A 19,799-nucleotide genomic window follows, 5' to 3' on the forward strand; every position below is an offset into this window, starting at 1 on the left:
TCACAAATTTAAGGTGAAGCATAAGGGCCTGTCAATGTTGAGTTATCAAATTGTGGGTATAAGATTTTAACAACCAAAATCCAGTTGTGATTTGTCTCATAAAGAGCTCAGAAGAAAGAACCATCACCTCCTTGTCGAGTAATATATTTAAAATCAATTTCAACAATAATGGGTAAAAGATATTTCTAGTCCTTTGGTACATTTAGCTTTTTTTTAAGAAATAATTTCTTTTGAGTTATTGACCAATATATATGATATGCTCCATGGTTTTGTGCTTATCATAGAGATACACCACATATCATGAAGAAATGCACAACAATGGATATTCTTTTTGAACAAAAGTTTTGCTCAAAATAAGGAATTCCATTATGGGGTGTTACTGATTCAGTGATTCATTGATATCCAAAACTCAGACAAAAAGGAGATCAAATTGTATGTGGACTGAATGTTTGGATGATCTCGAAACTTTTTTTCGAGAGCTGTATGAAGATTTTTGAATTTAGTTAAAGTCGCGTTTGTGATCGATTGGACTCAATACATTTGATGCATTGAATTTATTATATTGTTACAGGATTGAGTTATTACATTGAACTATGGGATATGAAGACGAAGTTAAAGAGAATATGAACAATTGAGTGGATTCATTCATTCATTTAATCTATTGTTGATAGGTTTATTAGAATTTGATGAATATCAAGGGAATGCATAGTTCAGAAATATTCTTCACCAGTAATTATTGATTTATAATATGAAGTTTCAGGGGAGTCCTGTGGTAATGATAATAATTCTAATGCATTTGGTAAAGATAGTTGATATTCATATTCAGGTCTTGATTCAGGCCTTGTGAATTGAAGCACCCGATTTTAAAATATGTGGTTTATTAACTAAAATTTCAGTTTCTTGTTAATTTATTAAGCAAGGGTTTTAAAAGGATTAGAAAATTAATGATTATGAATACATTGAGAGTGAAAAACTCTATTGTGATTTGTTGTCACAAGAAATTTTAAAGGAATGAAATCCAAATTGTATTTTTTCTAAATTATATATTCTTTATTGATATCTGGTGATTTGAAAAAAGAACAAGAAAGTGAAGGTGCCCTTTGCTCAAATGATTTAATTTCTTCAAATAAAAGGATCCCAATCATATTGAAACAAATTGAATTACTTATTATGTATATGTTGCATTGTGAGAACCACATCACTTAATAAACAACTTGTGGTTCCCACAATGGCCGGGTTGTTCATTGTAGGAACAACTTGTACTTAATATAATATTGTTTAAACCACAAGTACTTCTTCCGTATTGTCATAACCACACAGGGTTCCCACAATATTGTCGGATCCACATACACTTACCACAATATATTTCTAACCACATATGCTTATCACAATGTTTCAATAACCACATATGGCTCTGACAATATTTCAATAACCACACAGCTAAGTTATATTGCCCTTGATACTCAAAATATCAGAGATAATTAAATCAATAGACAAATTTTATCAATCGAAAGTCTACACCAGCATGCTTGATAAGCTATACTTCAAAAACAACCTATATTGTGCAGCCCATTAACCATTTTTCGTAGCAGATCAGTGAAGTATAACATCATGTCGTGGAACACGAAAGCACTAATATACAAATCGAATCAATCCTTTGAAGCCTTAAGGTCAGATAACAGCTAGTCATTAAATAGTGTCTAGTTTATGAATATAACAGTTGGTTCAGTGTAGTTCAGCTCTTTATAGCGGACAAATTTGAAATATATTGTAATTCTCAGAGAAAATATTCAACATTTACAGCTAATATTGGAATTCTAACTACAATTATTCCTTATTTGTAATGGGCATTGATGTGCAGCTGAATAGAGTTATCCAATACTTAATCTATATACATCTGGCCAGCTTCTTCCAGCTTCTTGTACGATTTGCAATCATATCGGAGTAAGTATGTATATCTATACTCCTTCTTTAACACACAATAGTAGGAAATAAAATCAATCTTGTTAAGAAATGTGAAACATCTCTTTTTTTTCTGTTCATCTCCAAACAACCTATTCCAAATTGCTCTTATTTACTACTCTCCCCTTTAAAAGATTATGTAAAGCATAGTTGGTTTCATTGTTTTACTGGGTACATTTTCTACAAACCCAGCTTACTTGTCTGAGCGTTGTTCACTGGAAAATTGGGTTACATTGGTGAGCATTCAGCACAACAGAGTTGATCTTTTAGGGAAAATAAAGCTTTAAGATAAATGTGACTTTAGTAGATTTTGAAACTTTATAGCATAGTATTGAAAATCCCAGCCTCTAAGCCAACCCTAACTCAAACCTAAAATACATCTCATCTTCATGATACTAAATAAAACATCGAGAGTAATGATAAAAAGCATTCCGAACAGTTGAGTCCATGTGTCAAAATCTATGCGTCTACTTGTAGTTTTTATATACTTATTTCAAATTGTTTATTAGTTTCAAACATCCATAAAACTCTAAGGTATTCATAAAAAAATTATGGTAACTATCTAATAATTTGAGTCAAGTTTATGTACAACTTTTGACTATATATTCTCTCACCTCTATTATTTTAGCATTGTTATTTCTCTTTAACCTCCATTTTAGTGACAAGTTCAAAATGATCAGGCAATTTCTAAGAATTTTTCTTTTAGTACTGCTGCATAATTACCAATAAAGATTTAGTACTAATTAGCTTATCAAGACTTAAAAAAATATTCTCATAACTTCCAATAAGATGAAGAATTCTAAACATAAAGCTTGGTCAGTTAACTGAACATTAGAGCTCATATAAAGTTGACAGGTTTCGAATCCTTAACTCTAATCCACATACAATGATTCAGGAAAAAACTAAATCATTCATAAGATGTACCAAGTTGTAGGTTGAAGATCGTTGCTAGTACAGACATGTTTTTCTTTCACAAATTCTATATTAAACTTATTCAAAACTTAACTATATAACTAATAGACACTTTGAGCTCTTTATATATTCATTCTATTAGATTTCTTCTTGTTTAATTGACATTTGTTTTCATTTAGTTTATCACTACAACTTCTATTAATCATACCATCTATTTGTTCTCTTTTGCATCAATATCATAGGAGTTTAGATCATACATATAAGATTCCTTTTAGATCATGCATATTTGTTTCTTTGTCTTTAACTAATATAACACAACATCATACTAGATACATTTAACATTTCCTTTAAGTCACACCATTAAATCAGATCATTTATAACCACACCATTTATGATCACACCATTTATAATAACACCATTTATAATCACATTTATTTTGATATTTGATCATAATATTCAACACCTATGACAAAGCCCTCATAAATATCTAACCAACTCATCTTCCAGACTTCCAGAAGTTCCCTTAAGATGCACTGATAGATTAAATGTACACAAATGACCAGCAAAACTGTCAGCTAAAGAGAAAGAAGCCAGATAGAAACAAGATGTTAAGATCAAGTTGTCTATTAGTTAGCATTAGATAGCATTGTACTAGCTAAATATAGTGCTTCCGATTGTTAATAACCTACAACATTCAAAAGAATCGAAACGCATTTATTATAACTCGCAGAACACCTTTACTAAAATTGATGATACCACTATTATTTGCTGGAGCATACAAAGTTAAGTTATTTATCTAGGTATAAGGTGTGTGGTTGGAATCTGTTATATTTGGTTGCTTCTTCACTCTTTGTAAATACTGTTTAGTGTGGTACTCTATAGTTAGGTTCAACGCACTCAGCTTATTAAATGAGTGAAATGAGCAACTAAGATTCTCTCGTGGGTGTAGCAGTACAACAGCAGTGTTATTGAATAAATGTGTCACATTAATAATGTTAAGTGGTTCTATAAATTAATCGAAGACCGTAAATTACATTTAATTCTCTACTATCTTTGATGTCATTGGTGATATTGAATATAGATACTTTTAGTTTAAAATTTATAACAGCAAAACCGTCATCAGCGAATCAATTTGTTTTAATCGGTATTGAATATGTGAATATGTTGTGTTTGTTCTGTTGAACTTTCAACTATAAGTGCTGGATGTATAGAATTTATTGAGACAAAAAGTATCGCTTCAGTGGTATAAGTTGTCATTGACTGCATTCTCTTATTCGAATAGTTTTTATTGCTTTCTTTCGATCTTCAAAAATACTAATGAGTTATAAGAGAACACTGTTGTTATAAATTGTTTTGTATCAATTAGATAACGAAAGTAATTATATAACTATAATATCCCTGTATGAAATGATAGCATATTTATATATGAGATCCTAAATTGTTTATTAACTTCATATATCAAGTATATAATAAAGATTTGAATGATTATTCTTCTTTAGAAACAAATATTATTTCCAATTTTATTCTAATATAATTGAATTTAAGCTGTTAAAATTATTTCAACCTCAACACAAGTTGGTAATTGGAAAGGTGTGTTATCGATGGCATTCCACCTATATTTCTAAGAATTAATATATCTCAACATTCAAATGCCATATGTTAATGAGGTAGGCGTCTTAAAAAGAAAAGGAATGGTTAGGTTTTCCTGCTTACTTACAATGTCAATGATTATTTGAGGCTGGGGATAATAAGGGATCTATTGACAAAAAATTTATAAATAAAAGCGGTGTATTTAATGTCACTGTGTGTTTTATTATATTTATATGTGCTGTGGCTAACCTTCTTGTATGATGTTACATAAATCTTGTAAGTGTCAAGAGAGGTTTCGAGATGGATACATATTAGCTCATGAAAAGTTAGATTTAAGCTATCTATATATAAATAGTTTAAATTTTTGAAAAGTCTAAAATATCAAAAGTCTTTTAGGCTGTGAATGTGGACCATTTGATCAATAGTAAGTACAAAACCACTAATAATAGGTCAGCCTTTAGTAGCTTCCATTTTTTGAGGATACCAGTTATCGTTCTCGGTACTCTCTTGTACAAACAGAATTTGGCCTGGAACTCCCTTCTATGCATAGACTCATAGTAATCTAAGTTGCGAGAATAGCATTCTTTTAAGTTACAGTACATTTGATTCAAGACTAAATGAGCTCATATTTTATTCAGGGTCGACTATTTAGCTTTTCCAATATAATAACTTTCTTGGGTTGTGTATTCTATCATATATGCTAACTTTGTACCTATTTGGTATCTTCCTTATAGATTTGTTTTAACTATGTTACCAAAAAAATTCTATAATACCCAGGAGTCAGGACCCAGGACAATAAGTCATACCTGTAGGTAATTTGTGTTCAGTATTTCCAAAGTTAAAATACCAGTGCTCTTATCAATGTAACCAGATTACATTTTGCTCTTAATTATACAAGCCTATGCTTCAATATAATAGTTTTTCAATCCTTGAAAATTATTTATAACTGCCAAAATTACATTTAAGAATCAATGTCAAGCTATCCAGTCATTGGTTTTATTTTGCAAACTTGCCGAACTTCAAATAACGTAAAAGTAATATGGTTGACCATGAAACTCACTTAACTCCAACATGAGATGAATAATTAAACTCAGACAAGAATCAGCCGATTTAAGCGTATGTAATGATAAATTTAATATATCTGAAGTTCATTTCCCTCTTTGTTTTTGCGTCAGAACGTCAGAACAGTCTCAAGCATCATGTTCTTTCCAAATTGGCCGATGATATTTGGATGATACAAATATCACGTTATAGACCATTTCTTTCATTTGAATATTAGCAGCACTACCTTCATAAACCTTCTTTCTGCTTCAATCTAGCTTTTTTATTTGAATTTGCCTTTGGATATGTCTTTATGTTCTCTTAAAATGATAAGGTTAATTATTTGACACAAAGATACTCCTTCTTTTTTTTGTAACAGCTTACTTAATCTATGACATCAATTTACCGATCCAAAATCCAACCTATTCGAATTAAACGCATTTGAATTTGGAATGATCGAACCTTACAACAAAATGAAAGAAACACTAAATAAAATAGATATATTTTCTTAAATTAAAACTTATAATGTAAGTTTATCTGTTTTAGAATTACTGCGGGATTTCCAAAAATAATTTACCAGTAGTTTTTCTTCCTTCCAAATCTTCAGCAGCCTGAGAGTAATTGCTCAAAGGATAAGTTTTTTCAATTCTCAAATTCAATTCACCAGATTCAACAAGCTCTCTCAGTTGATTCGAATAAAATTCCCATTCCTCTTTTTCCACGATATAATTGAATAAAGTTGGTCTTAATAATTTTAAATTTTTTGGTGTCAATTTTGTCAATGGAACTGGTTCAACAGCTCCTGACGCGTTACCAAATGAAACCAAAGTACCTTTTCTAGCTAAAGAGTCCAAAGAAATTTGAAAGGTATCTTTTCCAACACCATCAAAACTAGAAGCAACACCTTTACCGTTAGTATATTCTAGGACTTTTTTAACAATATCTTCTGTCTTAGAGTTAATTAAAAACTCTGCCCCATTCTCTTTGGCCAATTTCAATTTCTCATCAGATGAAGCTGTGGCAATGACATGAGCTCCACGAGCTTTGATTAATTGAGTCAAAATTAACCCAACACCACCAGCTGCTGCATGGACTAATATATAATCTCCCTTCTGGACATTATAAGACTCATTGATGAAAGTTAATGCAGTGAACCCTTGAACCGGCAAAGCAGCATATTGTTTCAATTTCTCATCAGTCGACTCTTTTGGTAATTTGAAAGCTCTTATTGAAGGATCAAACTTGGTATATTGAGCAAATGTTGACGCTGATAAATATGAAATATAATCACCAACATCAAAATCTTGGACTTTAGAACCTTTAGAAACAATAACACCAACAGCTTCTCTTCCTAGTGTATAAGGTTTTTGTGAAGGATAAAGACCAGTTCTAAAGTATGATTCAATGAAATTGATACCTGCGTATTTGTTTTTAATCAAAACTTCATGATCTTGGATTTCTGGTACTGGGATATCTTCATATCTCAAAACTTCTAAACCCCCAGTTTCGTGAATTCTGATGGCTTTTTGGGTAGTTGGAATTTGGGTGGACATGGCTCTAATATCTGTTCTTAAATTTTCAGTAGTCTTTGATATAATTGATTTCGCTCCAAGTGAATTGAATATAGTTGGAATTGATTTACTCCAAAGCTTCATGATCTGGAATCTAGAAATATGCAATTGTCCCTAATTTATATGTGAATTTTTGAGAATTTGTGTGATTATAAATCGGAGATAAAGTGGCGCTATTTCCACAAAATTTAATTGTCTCCACACTACTAGTGCACACTAGTACCTTAGATTATATTTATTGCAACTATATTCATAATGGGTCAACTTATATTCGCAATGGACCAGCTTATAATATTACGAGCTAACGGGCTGATCAAGTTAACGGGGTACAACACATATATTATTATAATATAGATCATATATTGTCAGCGCCTATTGCATATTATATATAATTAATAATCAACATGAGGTGTATTAATTTATACGTATAATTATACATTAATCATATATATAATACATAATATAATTATATTATAATATTTTCTATACATCTGCACAATTTATATAAATTAATTACACTAGATATGTATATAAAATAAACCTTATGTCAATGACCACCTCTCGGTTAATTGTTTTTTGTTGGCTTCATATATTTCTAAATCCAATTCTGAAAACTTAGGGAAAGGTTTACCTGTACCATTAATTGAGTCGTAACCACCACCTAGTTTGATTAAATTATCAATATATATTAAGGCAGGATCTTGACCTGTTGTATGAAATAATCTTGAAATTCCATATTTTTCAAGTCTCTCCTTATGCCATTGCTCTTGTTCTTGCACAGACGGTAGCTTGATCTTACCAGCCAAGTACCTTGCAACAAGTATAGCTTGGATTTCAAAAACTCTAAAACTCATACCATCTATTGGTGTCCCAACAAATGATAATGAAGGATCTTTGATATAGAAAGTATGTTGATAAAGCCCTTTAATGATTTTTCCTTGAGGTGTTAAATTTGAATTATAATCCTGAAGAAAGGGATAGGAAAAAAAATATCCAGTTGCATAAATCACATAATCTGGATTCTTTGCAGATGATCCGTCTTCGAAAAAAACAGTGGTTGTATCATCTTGTACAACATATTTTGAAATTGGTGGTTTTCTTAAAGTTTCTGGGGTTCGGGATAATTTATGACCTGCAAAGAAAGTAGTTGATGTATCTTTAACTGACCATATAATATCATTTGTAAAAGTTTTCAATTCACGAACTGTATCTGATGCAGAAGATCTTGAGCCTATAACTATAACCTTCTTATTCTGAAATTTTGAATTCACAATAAGCCCCTTTGAATGTAGCACTTGACCTCTTCCAGAAAGAATAAATTCATTTATACCTTCAACGTTAGGAATTTGTGGAACGTTATAATGACCTGTAGCTATAATAATGGAATCAAAAAATAATTTCTTCCAAATATCTAAGTTTCCAACTTCACTTCTAATAACGACTTCCCATTGTTCACCCTTCTTTAAAATCCTTTCAACATGGGTATTTTTAAAAATTTCCACATTTGAGGAAGGGTTTGTTGATAATCTTTCAATATAGTTTATAATATATTTCTCAACAGATTCCCTTGTTGTTAACTCATCTTGATTAGGTTGGTCTAACCATGGAAATTTTTTATCATCAGAAAAAGTCATTATCCTCTCAGGAACATTGGTTCTTAACGATCTATAAGTTGCAGGCGATTCATCCCATCTTGGAACTCTTTCAGCAATTTCCACTTTTAATTCTTCATCAGCATTCTCAAACTCTTGGGGAAGAGGGATTGGAGGATCGACTTCTTGAGGAGTTGACCCTGGTTTGACTTTGATATCTTGTTTAGGCTCATCAGCTCTCCATGTTCCACCAAAATTATCTTTCCTTTCAAAAAGTACTATCTTGTCAAATGTCGATTCTTTAATTAATGAATCTAATGAGATTGCACCACTTGGTCCACCACCAATTATACCAACTGATCGAATCTTCTTAATAGTCATTATATTCGACTTTCAGACTATACTGTATCATCATATTGAAAGATTCATTCATCTCTTAGATATCTAATTGATGCCCATTTTTCAAGACGTATCTATTAAGTCAAATGTGTGGATACATGAAGTACAATCGAAGCCATAGTTTGTTGGTAATGGCACATACATATTATATAATCCATGTCTATATATCTATATATTCTAGCTGCTATATATCTGATATGTATAACACCAAGTTTGCAGTTGTGTTATATCTATGACATATATTAATCCTGAATATTAAGTTTGAATATATTCTACGATTGAATTTATATTGTATTTTTCAATTATTATAATAATCACAGGGTGAAGATATATAAAGCATGACTTCAAAGCTGTACGCTATACAATATACAATTGATTGCAATATATTGAATTGCAAATTCAATTAAAGATTCAAAATGTTATAATATTTTCAAGACTGGTGGTGATTGTATTTCTGTTGGTTAAAGTTTCCAGTATTAATTAGTAATTTATATCACTATTTTGTCGTCCAAATTTGCAATGCAACAACATCAACAACATGCCCATAGTAATCAATGTAACAACTTGCCAATAATAAAGTTTGAAAAACCAAAGAAGAAGTTAATTGGTCAATTCAATCCTGAAGCTTAACTTCTCAGATTTCACGTGTTTGGACTATTGAATTGAGTATAATTCCTCTCTATCTTTATTCTCACTTGACCTCTATAACTTTGAATTATTTGTGAGTTACTTTAATCAAAGGAGTTACATAGATCCTGGTACCTGATGCATAACAATTGGAAACTATTAGTCTTTTCCTATATTGAGAATTTATCAAGGTTTACTGATAGACAGAGTTTAGTGTATTTGGCTATGTATATCATTGACTTCAAAGGTTTGTATTATAGCGCTCTTTGTGATCATATCATGATATGCTTCCTGAGTCGGATAAGGGATTTTAAAGGTGAAAAAGATATATCACGAAGGGAACGTAGTGTTTTTGGTATTTACTTGATATTTACCATAATCAACTTTTCATTATTTTAGAGCAATTGTATCAGTTTCAAAATGTGTAATCATGTGGTTTGCTGGTAGAAATATAATAGCTAAAGTCAGAAGTCAGAAGTCAGATCAGGATTCAGAGGTACTTCAGCAAATAGTTTGGATTTTTGTCAAATGTGAATATAATATTAATGTGGAATTTTATTGGGCTTTATTAAAGCTTTATGAAAGAGTAATATCCATAGCTTTTGGTTATTTATCATGTCCTAGATGGGGTTAAAACTTAAAATATTCTATCGCGCTTCTCATAGTTTTTGGTTTCTATGAGCCTTGATTTGACATTAATGGCACAGCACTAGATGGTAAGGGGACGACTTCACCAATTTTCGCATTTTCACAATTTCAATTTCTTGATAGTGTCCAAATCTCCCACTCCTTTTTGCTACAATAAACAATTCAAATTCAACCCACCACTTGCTAAGGGAACTTTACAATCCTGTCTTCAATAACAGACAGAGACACATATATTTTTAAAGATAGTCCAACAAGAAAACGAGAATATACTAATCCAATGTCTAAAGCTTTTGTTAGATCAATCAAAAATGTTGCCAATGGGTATTCAACAGCCCAGGTGAAAGTGAGAAATGGTAAGTGCTTACAATTTCTTGTAAGGGAATGAAGTCAATTCTAACAAATAACAAGCTACATCAAATGAACCATATGGGCCAAGTAGAACTGATATGGAAGACATCGCTGATTCTACTTACGAACAGTGAGTATATGCTAACAGAAAAATGGAAACAACTTTGATACTAACTAAAAAAGCGTCGAATTTTTAGAGATTATGGATATGCTTGACCGTCGTCTCAATGACAAAGGTAAAAACTGGAGACATGTTGCTAAGGCTTTAACTGTACTTGACTTCATTGTTAGAGCGGGTTCTGAGAATGTTGTGTTGTGGTCAAAAGATAATTTATATATCATCAAAACTCTCAGAGAATTCCAATATGTGGATGAAGAAGGACATGATCAAGGTACCATCATCAGAGTCAAGGCTAAAGAGCTAACTTCTTTATTGAGGGATGATGAAAGATTAAGAACTGAGCGTAGTATGAGACAAGATAGAAGAGAAAGAAGAAGACCACAGAGACGTTCAAGCGTCAGTTCTGATAATAATCCAGATGCCGAAGATGAGGATGAACTACAAAAGGCTCTTGACGAAAGTAGAAGGACAGCAGAAGAGGATGAGAGAAGAAGAAGAAATGAATCAACTGATGATGATGGGTTAGATACTGCATTGAGACTCAGTCGTGAAGAAGAAGAGGCAAGAAGATTAAGAGAAAATCAAAACCAAAATCTTTTAGATCTCTCTGATAATCAACAAGGACAATTTGATATTTTTGGAAATCCAATCAACTCAGTGAATACTGGGTATCTTCAAAACGCTTATGGTAATGACTATATGCAACAGTTACAGCAACAACAATACCTACAACAACAACAGCAACAACAGCAATACGAGCAAGAGCAACAACAACAACAATACTTGCAAAGACTTCTTCAAGAGCAGCAACAACAACAGTATCAACAACAACAGCAACAACAGCAGGAATATTTGCAACAGCAATATTTACAACAACAGTACTTACAAAATCTTCAACAACAACAGCTATTGCAACAACAACAACAACAACAACAAGCACAATCACAACAAAGCTTGCAACCTTTGCCAACTGGGTCTAATAATCCATTCTCATTGAGCAGCCCAAACCCAGCTCAAGCTAGTGAATCTGCTGTTAGTGCACAACCAAAGTTAGAAAAAGTTCCTACAGGATCTCAAAAGAAAAGCGAAGAATATTCCGAACTCAACAACTTACTTGCAACTGGCACAGGTATCGATACCTTTGGTAACGAAGGTAATTTACGTATTCCAGCTCAATTTACAAAATCTTCCACATTCATAAACTCTTCTGGTACGGGTATACGTACAGAGAATAATTCCACTGCTAATCCTTTTATTCAGAGACAATATACAGGTGTCGCAAGTACAGGTGTTATTCCATCTCACACTGGTTATGGTTTTGGTAACCAAGGTCAACAGCAACAACAACAACAACAACAACAACAACAACAACGTGGCCAAGGAGGTGAACAATCATTAATTGATATTTGATTAGAGTTTGATGTAATAACCCCCTCTATCTGTACTATATATTTTTAGTTAAATTGAAATGATTTTAGGATGAAAATTGTAGGAAATCGAAATCTAACCCAGATATTTACAGAGGCAAAATGAATTCTTTAAGTAATTTATAAAATACTTATATATATCATAGTTTAGTATACACATGTGTGGTATCAACGTTTCAAGAATTTCTTGTAAACCAAGTTTTCAGTTTCATCTTTATATTGATAGTTAATATCTTTCAAAAATTGATGAAAAAGTTCTTCATCTTGAGGAGGAACATCTAAACCAACCAAGACCTTTCCAATATCAGATCCATGATTTCTATAATGGAATAAAGTTAGATTCCAGCTTCCTTTCAAATGTTCTAAAAATTTAGTCAAAGCTCCTGGTCTTTCAGGGAATTCAAAATTTAATAATCTTTCATTTGGTAGATTTGCAGAACCACCAACCAAATAACGGCCATGTGATTTTGCCATTTCATTTTGAGATATATCAATGGCTGAGAAGCCAAATTTTTCTAACTCGTTCAAAACTTGTGAGATTTCCTTTTGACGATCAATGACAGAAAATGATGTATAAATATATGCTTCTTGAGTAGCCCCGTTCCCTTTTTCTTGATTTTCATTATATCTATAAGAGAATTCAGTAACAGTTCTTGGATGAATGATGCTTTGTAATTTTTGGAATGATCCTGGTGTGTCTGGTATAGAAACAAGCATGAAAACTTCTTTACCTTCACCTAAAACAGCTCTTTCTGAAACAAATCTTAATCTATCAAAATTCATGTTAGCTCCAGATAAAACGGGTATGTAAGTGGCTTTTGTATGGTCAATTTCAGGATGATTCTTGATGTATCTCTTCATACCAGCAACTGTCATGGCACCAGAAGGTTCAACAATTGAACGAGTGTCTTCGAAAACATCTTTAATAGCAGCACATATTTCATCAGTATCAACTTTGACTATTTCGTCAACAACATCTTCACAAACTCTGAATGTTTCTTCCCCAATGATTTTAACAGCTGTACCATCAGCAAATGCACCAACAGTATCCAATTGGACTCTTTTTTTGGCTTTTAATGATTGATCTAAAGCATCTGCATCAAATGTTTCAACACCAATGATTTTAACATGTGGAGCAACTCTTTTCAAATAAGCACCAATACCAGCGATTAAACCACCACCACCTACAGCACAAAAAACTGCAGTTAATTTTTCACCATTAGTTTGACGTAAGAGTTCCATAGCGATTGAACCTTGACCAGCAATAACATACGGATGATCAAAAGGTGGAATATTGGTTAAACCATTTTCTTCTGTTAATCTAGCACATTCAGCTTTTGCTGAATCAAAATCATCACCATATAACACAACTTGGGCTCCTAATCTTGAAACATTTTGATATTTGATACTTGGAGTAGCAGTAGGCATAACAATAGTCGCTGGTATACCTAAGTTCTTAGCTGAGAATGCAACACCTTGGGCATGATTACCAGCTGAACAGGCAATGACACCCTTCGCTTTACGACTTGGATCAAGTTTTGCAATCATATTGTAAGCACCACGTAATTTGAAACTGAAAACTGGTAATAAATCTTCTCTTTTCAGTTGAACATTAGAGCCTGTTTTATGAGACAATGATACGGCATGTGATATTGGAGTTTCGTCAACGACATCATAGACTCTTGATGTCAATATTAAACGAACATAATCTGGGTCACCATTTGGTAACAAATCTTGTTTTAATAAATCTGGGTATTTAGCAGCTATTGAGTAGCATCTTTGTTGCTTGAGCACATTTCTAAAATGTACTAATCTTTTTGCCAAAACCATAGCTTTCCTGATTCAATAAAGCTATAGATGTAAAGATTTAAAATATGAAATGAATCAATAATACCCATGTTTTGAAAGGTCAAAACACCGGACAACTTTTTTTACTCATCGGAACGGACACGAAAAGTACGTACAATCTACAATTTTCAAATTAATTAAGATCGTACTATTAAATTACACTATTAGTGTCTAAATTAAACAGATAATGAATTGAATGCTTTTATAGCACTGTTAGCAGTATCAGCAGCTGAAGCCGGGTTCGAACCTGTAGCAATTCTTCCATCAACAACTGAATATACTTCAAATGGAGAAGGTGGTGGTGACCAAGTTGCACCAATTTCTTCGAAAACAGTTTGATTGAATTTAAGATTGTACTTTTTAACAGCAGCGACAACACCAATTTGTTCTTCACCAAGATTTGTGAAACCTGTTAAAGTTTTACCTTTACCTAGATGTTCACCAGTTTTCTTATCTTTTAAATTTTCGAAAATCGCTGGACCATGACAAACTGCACTAACAATACCACCATTATCATAAATTTGAGAAGCTAATTCAAGTAAATTTGTAGCATTAGGGAAGTCAAATAAAACACCATGACCACCAGCTGCGAAAAAGATACCATAATCACTTGGATTCAAATCAGAAGCCTTTTTCACGCTTTTCAATTGTGCATTAATTCCTGAAGATTTATCTTCAAATGCCTCAATATCTTCTTTAGCTAAAAATGGTTCTTTAGTTGAATGTTCATCAAGACCAACGGTTCCTGTTTCTGAGACAAGATCAACTTCAAAACCTGCTTTTGTAAATACATCAAAAGGATGTGCAGCTTCACTCCAAAACAACCCAGTTTTGGAGCCATCATCATAAAATGGGCCAAAATAAGATGTAACAGCTAATGCGACTTTTCTTGGGACTGGTTTATCTGTCATATTGAATACTATTTTACCGATTGTAAATTATTGTAATTGATAATTTAAATAATACAGTTAGCATTAGGTATTGTATTCTTACGGTTTTTTTACACCTTATATATACAAATTTCAACTGAAATTGCTTGCTAACTTAATCCTTGTTATGAACTTGGATATAAGATTGCGAATATGAGATGTAGTGATGTTAAAACGAGTTCCCCGGATAAATTTATAAAAAAACGTTGCGCTTTATAAGCTTGACAGATTGACCTGCTTTTAGTTGAAACTTTTGATTGCGTACAGTTTATATTGAGCTAAAAAGTAAAATAATATCACTAGCTAACATTCATTTAATTGTTTATATTATAATAATTATGATAATTCAATCGTCAAACTCAAATTCAATATGAGGTTCAATATCAGGCTTCAGAATAATACAAGTCTGATCAATATATGAATCTTTAATATCATAAATTCAAATTTTATAAACCAAACGCCTAAATACAAGTAATACTTAAATATATACCAACATTACCAACTAACCCGTATATCCACCTCGAGGTTAATCTTCTATAACAATAAAAAATAGAGAAAAAACATGATAATACAAGTTTTCAAGCTAAGAATATGTTCCAACATTTTTCATCTTGATATCTCCACCAATCATAAGGTTCATTATATTTTCCATTATCCATAAGTTCCCATAATTCATCAACAATTTTCAAAACACCTTTAAAAGCACCAATATTCGTCTTGTCAAAAAATAATTGTAATGTATCTTTAACAAAGATTCTATCATTATTTGAATTTAATCCTGTTGAAATTTTTAATAATGGCCATAAAAGATTTGAACAGAAAAAACTATCAAATTTAACAAATTCTTGTAAAGCATTGAAGAATGTAATTTTTTCTTGATTTAAAATTTCTTTATCAACATTATTATAAAGAGATTGATGAAATAAAATAATCATTGTTGAGCTCCACATTTTTTCAATCTCATCCCAATCAGATGAATTAATTGGAGATTTTGATCTTTTCAATAATTTATTTAATCTTTTTTTCAATATAATTTCAGAATATCCAATTGATTCTAAATGATTTGATAACGATACAAAATTTCCTGTTTGTTTAGAATCAAATATTGTTTTACCAATATATGTTAATTCTGAACAAAAAAATAAAACAGTTGTTGGACAACCAAAAACACAATCAAAATTTTGAATTAAAGGATCTAAAGTTTTAAAATCTGAAGAATTAAATTCTTTAAATAATGGTTTTTCACCAGTTGTTAAAGTTGCAAAATTATCATATCTTGCGATTCTTAAATATAAAAACCAAGTTAATTGATCTTCTTTAATTTTTCTTTTTTTACGTTCTTGAACAATTTTTCTTAAAGCTTTTATATGGAAAGGCCAATTTTGTAAACCTGATTGTATAATTTCAATTGAAAGATGACAAATGATTGCAGATAAGGCATTTAAACTAACGGATTCTTTTTCATCTTTCAATAATGCATAAAGATGTTTATATGATAATGATTTATGTAAAAGTGATAATCTTTTATATTCTGGATTTGAAAAAGATAATTGACTTGCAGATATACTCAGTATACCATGTAATGTAGCAGGATCATTAACAGCAACTGGAACAAAGAATTTTTCAGAAATATTTTGAGGACCAGCACCATTTAATGGATCTATTGCGATACATGTAACAAATAAATAATGACTAAAAATATTTTGAGTATCTTTACTTTGGAAAATATTAAAAATTTCTCTTGGAAATGTTTGATAAGTCATTGAAAAATTTCTTTGAGTTTCCAAAATCCTTTGGTGATCTAATTTCATTAAACCATGATGAGAAATTGTATCTAAATCTAATTGTACACTTTCTTGAAATTCATCACTTAATTCATCAATTTCACCATCTTCATTATAATAACTTTGTACACTACTTAAACTTGAATTTCTTGATTTATTATACTGTATTACTTGATCTGATGGTGATAATAATTGATATTCCTCTGAAGTGTCTAACATATCAAGTTCTTCATCAGCATCTATTATTTGTTGTTGAGGTATATTTTCAGGCGTTATAGATTTGGATTGTTTAATACCATCTATACTTTGATCCTTTGGTGTATTTGATTTACTGTTTGTTCTTTTATTTTTGAAGGATGGATGTCTTGAGTCTGATTTTTCCACTGATATCCACATTAATTTCTTTGAATAATCACAGGTTAAACCTTTCCTTAGACATACTTTACAAATTGGTTTAGATTTATCACATTTTATACGACCTTCTTTACAATTTTGACAACCATCTCTTGATCTTTTAGATTTTGGTGGGACTGGTGCTGTAGGGTTATTAGCATTGTTGTTATTGTTATTATGATTATGATTATTATTTTCTGAGGATTCACCACTGTTTAATAGATTTGCAGTCATGGTTAATCAAAGCTGGAGAGCATCTTAATACCCAGCAAAGATCTTTTAAATTACTGTGATGATAAAAAGTTTCAATAGAATAATACCAGTGCTTTATATGAAATTCTTTTCCTTCAATAGATTGTAAAAATAATTTAAATAATGAAATATATCAAATAAAAGTTCCCCCTATAATTATCAGTGAAGTAAGAAACTATTTCGATAATTTATGTCTGACTGCTTAATTATTGTACTATGGCGAACTTGTTGAATTTGGAAAAATACGGAAAGCCTGGAAATTACCAAATCGGGAAACACTCCAGAAATGGTTTTTGTGGGTAAATAATTTAACCGTGATATTGAACTATGAACTATGAACTATGATTATCATATAATTATTATAAGTAGCATAATGTTGATGGGTTGTTAATGGAATTGCATTGGAAGAAGGTTTGATATGACTCATTTGTTGAAAAGTTGTTTTGACCGTGGTTGTTTGAAGACACTGCACTCCAACACTACAACGCATTCGAAGTGAGTCGTTCAGGAATCAGTATTGGTCACTGGTCACATTCAAACGCAGGACAATGAATAAATCCAAATGATTAATACTTTGTGAAAGGAAATCAAAGGATATTTTGAAGATTTGCTTATTGGAAGGTGTTTATTTCATCACACTTTATTTCCTTAGTGATACAATCTGTGTCTGTGTTGTTTAATTCAAGATCTCAAGTTATTTGGTAAATACGGGGAATACATCCATTTCTTATTGTTTTCTCAATGACTAGAGTAACCAAAAATTCATCATTTGAGTTAACCCCCTGCAACTACCTTTGCAACACATTTCTCCATAACTAGATGTTTGATAGTGTTCAATACTTTAACTAAAAAATTTAGAGTTACATATAATTAGATCAAGTTCAAGTACAATGAATGTCATACATTAAAATTTTATCACAAATCTCAAGTCAAGATAAGGATTTAAAAAAGCATCCAGTTTTGAAAACTAAAAATTACAATATGAAAATATTTATAATAATAAGATTATATTAATACATTATTTAAAAATTAAAAAATCTATACTCTAACTTTTTTATAATTACCAAATTGTTCATGTTCATTAAAATTTCTTTTTTTAGATAAAGCAATACTTGATGATTCAATTAAAGATTTTTGAGCAATAATTTTTTCAATTTTAGCTAAAGCTTGTGATAATAATGATTCCCATTTAGTAAAACAATCACCAAAGCAATTTAAATTATAATCTAACTCTTTTAAAATTTCAAATTCTAAATTTTTTAAATCTTTAATTGATAAACCTGAAACTTTTGACCAAGATTTAAATGTATAATTTGAATCATAATTAAATTTAAATGATAAAATTAAACAAATTAAAAAAGTCTTCTTTGGGCAGAATAATGATTTATTATTTGAAATAAATCTATTTTTAATTTTTGTTTGTAATTTAAATAAATAATACATTGAAATTTGTAAAGCAGCTAATGAACATCTTGAACGTTTCATAACTTCTCTTGTAAATCTTTCATAATCTCTTTGATTAATTAAATTATTATTAAATAAAGAATCAACATTTGAAACATTTGGATTTTTCCATAATGATAAAATGAAAACTGAAGCTTCTGAAACAAATTTATTTGCAATTTCAGCTTTTGTAGATCTATCACAATTATTTGAATTTATTGAAGAGATTGTTGATTGTTTAACAGAAGGAGGTGGTGTAATAATTTGATGAATTTGATCTTGAATAATTGATTGATGAGTATTTGATGATTTTAAGCCATCTTCTGGAGTAAGATGATGAGCCATTTTTTTTTTTTTAATTTATGATAATATTGATAATAATGAATTAACTAACGTATAATGAAAATTGATTGGATTGACGATCAACGACAATATCCAATAATGGAAACTTCTCTATTTTCTTTCAAAAACAAACGACTTTAACAAAATAATAATGATGATAATGATGCAATAAAACCCCTAGTAAGACATTTGATGATGATATAATAACAGAAACAAAAAAACTAATGATATGTGATAATAATAATAATAACAATGAAGTGATAAATGTAAAATATGAACAGTTGTGTGGGATGAAAGAACTTGAATTGATGCAAATAGTCGTTAATAGCGTGAATAGCGTTAAAAAGTTGCTTTAAATATTAGTATATAAATGATTTAAAGAACTTGGGTATTAATAATTGTGGAGTGTGTGATTGAAAGTTGTTTAAAGACTTTTCAAAGACGATTACTAGGAAAACGACACGGGAACGTATCACTAACTAGGAATCTCTTATCTGATGGAAATAAAATAAGTAATAACGATGAAAATCAAAGAGAATTCCATACATTTATATAGAAAAAAGCCCACAC

General features: G+C 30.8%; 7 protein-coding genes across 7 annotated transcripts; 1 reads left to right on the plus strand and 6 right to left on the minus strand.

Annotated features, from left to right (window-relative positions):
* Positions 1–6,053: 6,053 nt before the first annotated feature.
* On the minus strand, positions 6,054–7,160 carry BN7_3608 (quinone oxidoreductase family protein; the record flags this gene model as incomplete). The annotated part of the gene is made up of 1 exon (XM_011275781.1): positions 6,054–7,160. One exon carries the CDS (start codon positions 7,158–7,160, stop codon positions 6,054–6,056), a length of 1,107 nt encoding a protein of 368 aa, XP_011274083.1.
* A 458-nt stretch (positions 7,161–7,618) lies between these two features.
* On the minus strand, positions 7,619–9,049 carry FMO3 (dimethylaniline monooxygenase; the record flags this gene model as incomplete). Its single annotated transcript, XM_011275782.1, has 1 exon — positions 7,619–9,049. The coding sequence occupies one exon, from the start codon at positions 9,047–9,049 to the stop codon at positions 7,619–7,621; it is 1,431 nt and encodes a 476-aa protein (XP_011274084.1).
* A 1,674-nt stretch (positions 9,050–10,723) lies between these two features.
* On the plus strand, positions 10,724–12,221 carry EPN2 (Epsin-2; the record flags this gene model as incomplete). Its single annotated transcript, XM_011275783.1, has 2 exons — positions 10,724–10,777; positions 10,890–12,221. The coding sequence occupies 2 exons, from the start codon at positions 10,724–10,726 to the stop codon at positions 12,219–12,221; spliced, it is 1,386 nt and encodes a 461-aa protein (XP_011274085.1).
* A 185-nt stretch (positions 12,222–12,406) lies between these two features.
* ILV1 (threonine ammonia-lyase ILV1) lies at positions 12,407–14,068 on the minus strand (the record flags this gene model as incomplete). Its single annotated transcript, XM_011275784.1, has 1 exon — positions 12,407–14,068. The coding sequence occupies one exon, from the start codon at positions 14,066–14,068 to the stop codon at positions 12,407–12,409; it is 1,662 nt and encodes a 553-aa protein (XP_011274086.1).
* Positions 14,069–14,262: 194 nt separating this feature from the next.
* On the minus strand, positions 14,263–14,997 carry HSP31 (glutathione-independent methylglyoxalase; the record flags this gene model as incomplete). The annotated part of the gene is made up of 1 exon (XM_011275785.1): positions 14,263–14,997. The coding sequence occupies one exon, from the start codon at positions 14,995–14,997 to the stop codon at positions 14,263–14,265; it is 735 nt and encodes a 244-aa protein (XP_011274087.1).
* Positions 14,998–15,593: 596 nt separating this feature from the next.
* On the minus strand, positions 15,594–17,426 carry BN7_3613 (Zn(II)2Cys6 transcription factor; the record flags this gene model as incomplete). The annotated part of the gene is made up of 1 exon (XM_011275786.1): positions 15,594–17,426. The coding sequence occupies one exon, from the start codon at positions 17,424–17,426 to the stop codon at positions 15,594–15,596; it is 1,833 nt and encodes a 610-aa protein (XP_011274088.1).
* A 1,056-nt stretch (positions 17,427–18,482) lies between these two features.
* PCL5 (Pcl5p) lies at positions 18,483–19,232 on the minus strand (the record flags this gene model as incomplete). Its single annotated transcript, XM_011275787.1, has 1 exon — positions 18,483–19,232. One exon carries the CDS (start codon positions 19,230–19,232, stop codon positions 18,483–18,485), a length of 750 nt encoding a protein of 249 aa, XP_011274089.1.
* Between the last annotated feature and the right edge of the window lie 567 nt (positions 19,233–19,799).

The sequence above is a fragment of the Wickerhamomyces ciferrii genome, contig 00104 (genome assembly GCF_000313485.1).
Source record: "Wickerhamomyces ciferrii WGS project CAIF00000000 data, strain NRRL Y-1031 F-60-10, contig 00104, whole genome shotgun sequence".
In the NCBI taxonomy this organism is placed as follows: Eukaryota; Fungi; Ascomycota; class Saccharomycetes; order Phaffomycetales; family Wickerhamomycetaceae; genus Hansenula; species Hansenula ciferrii.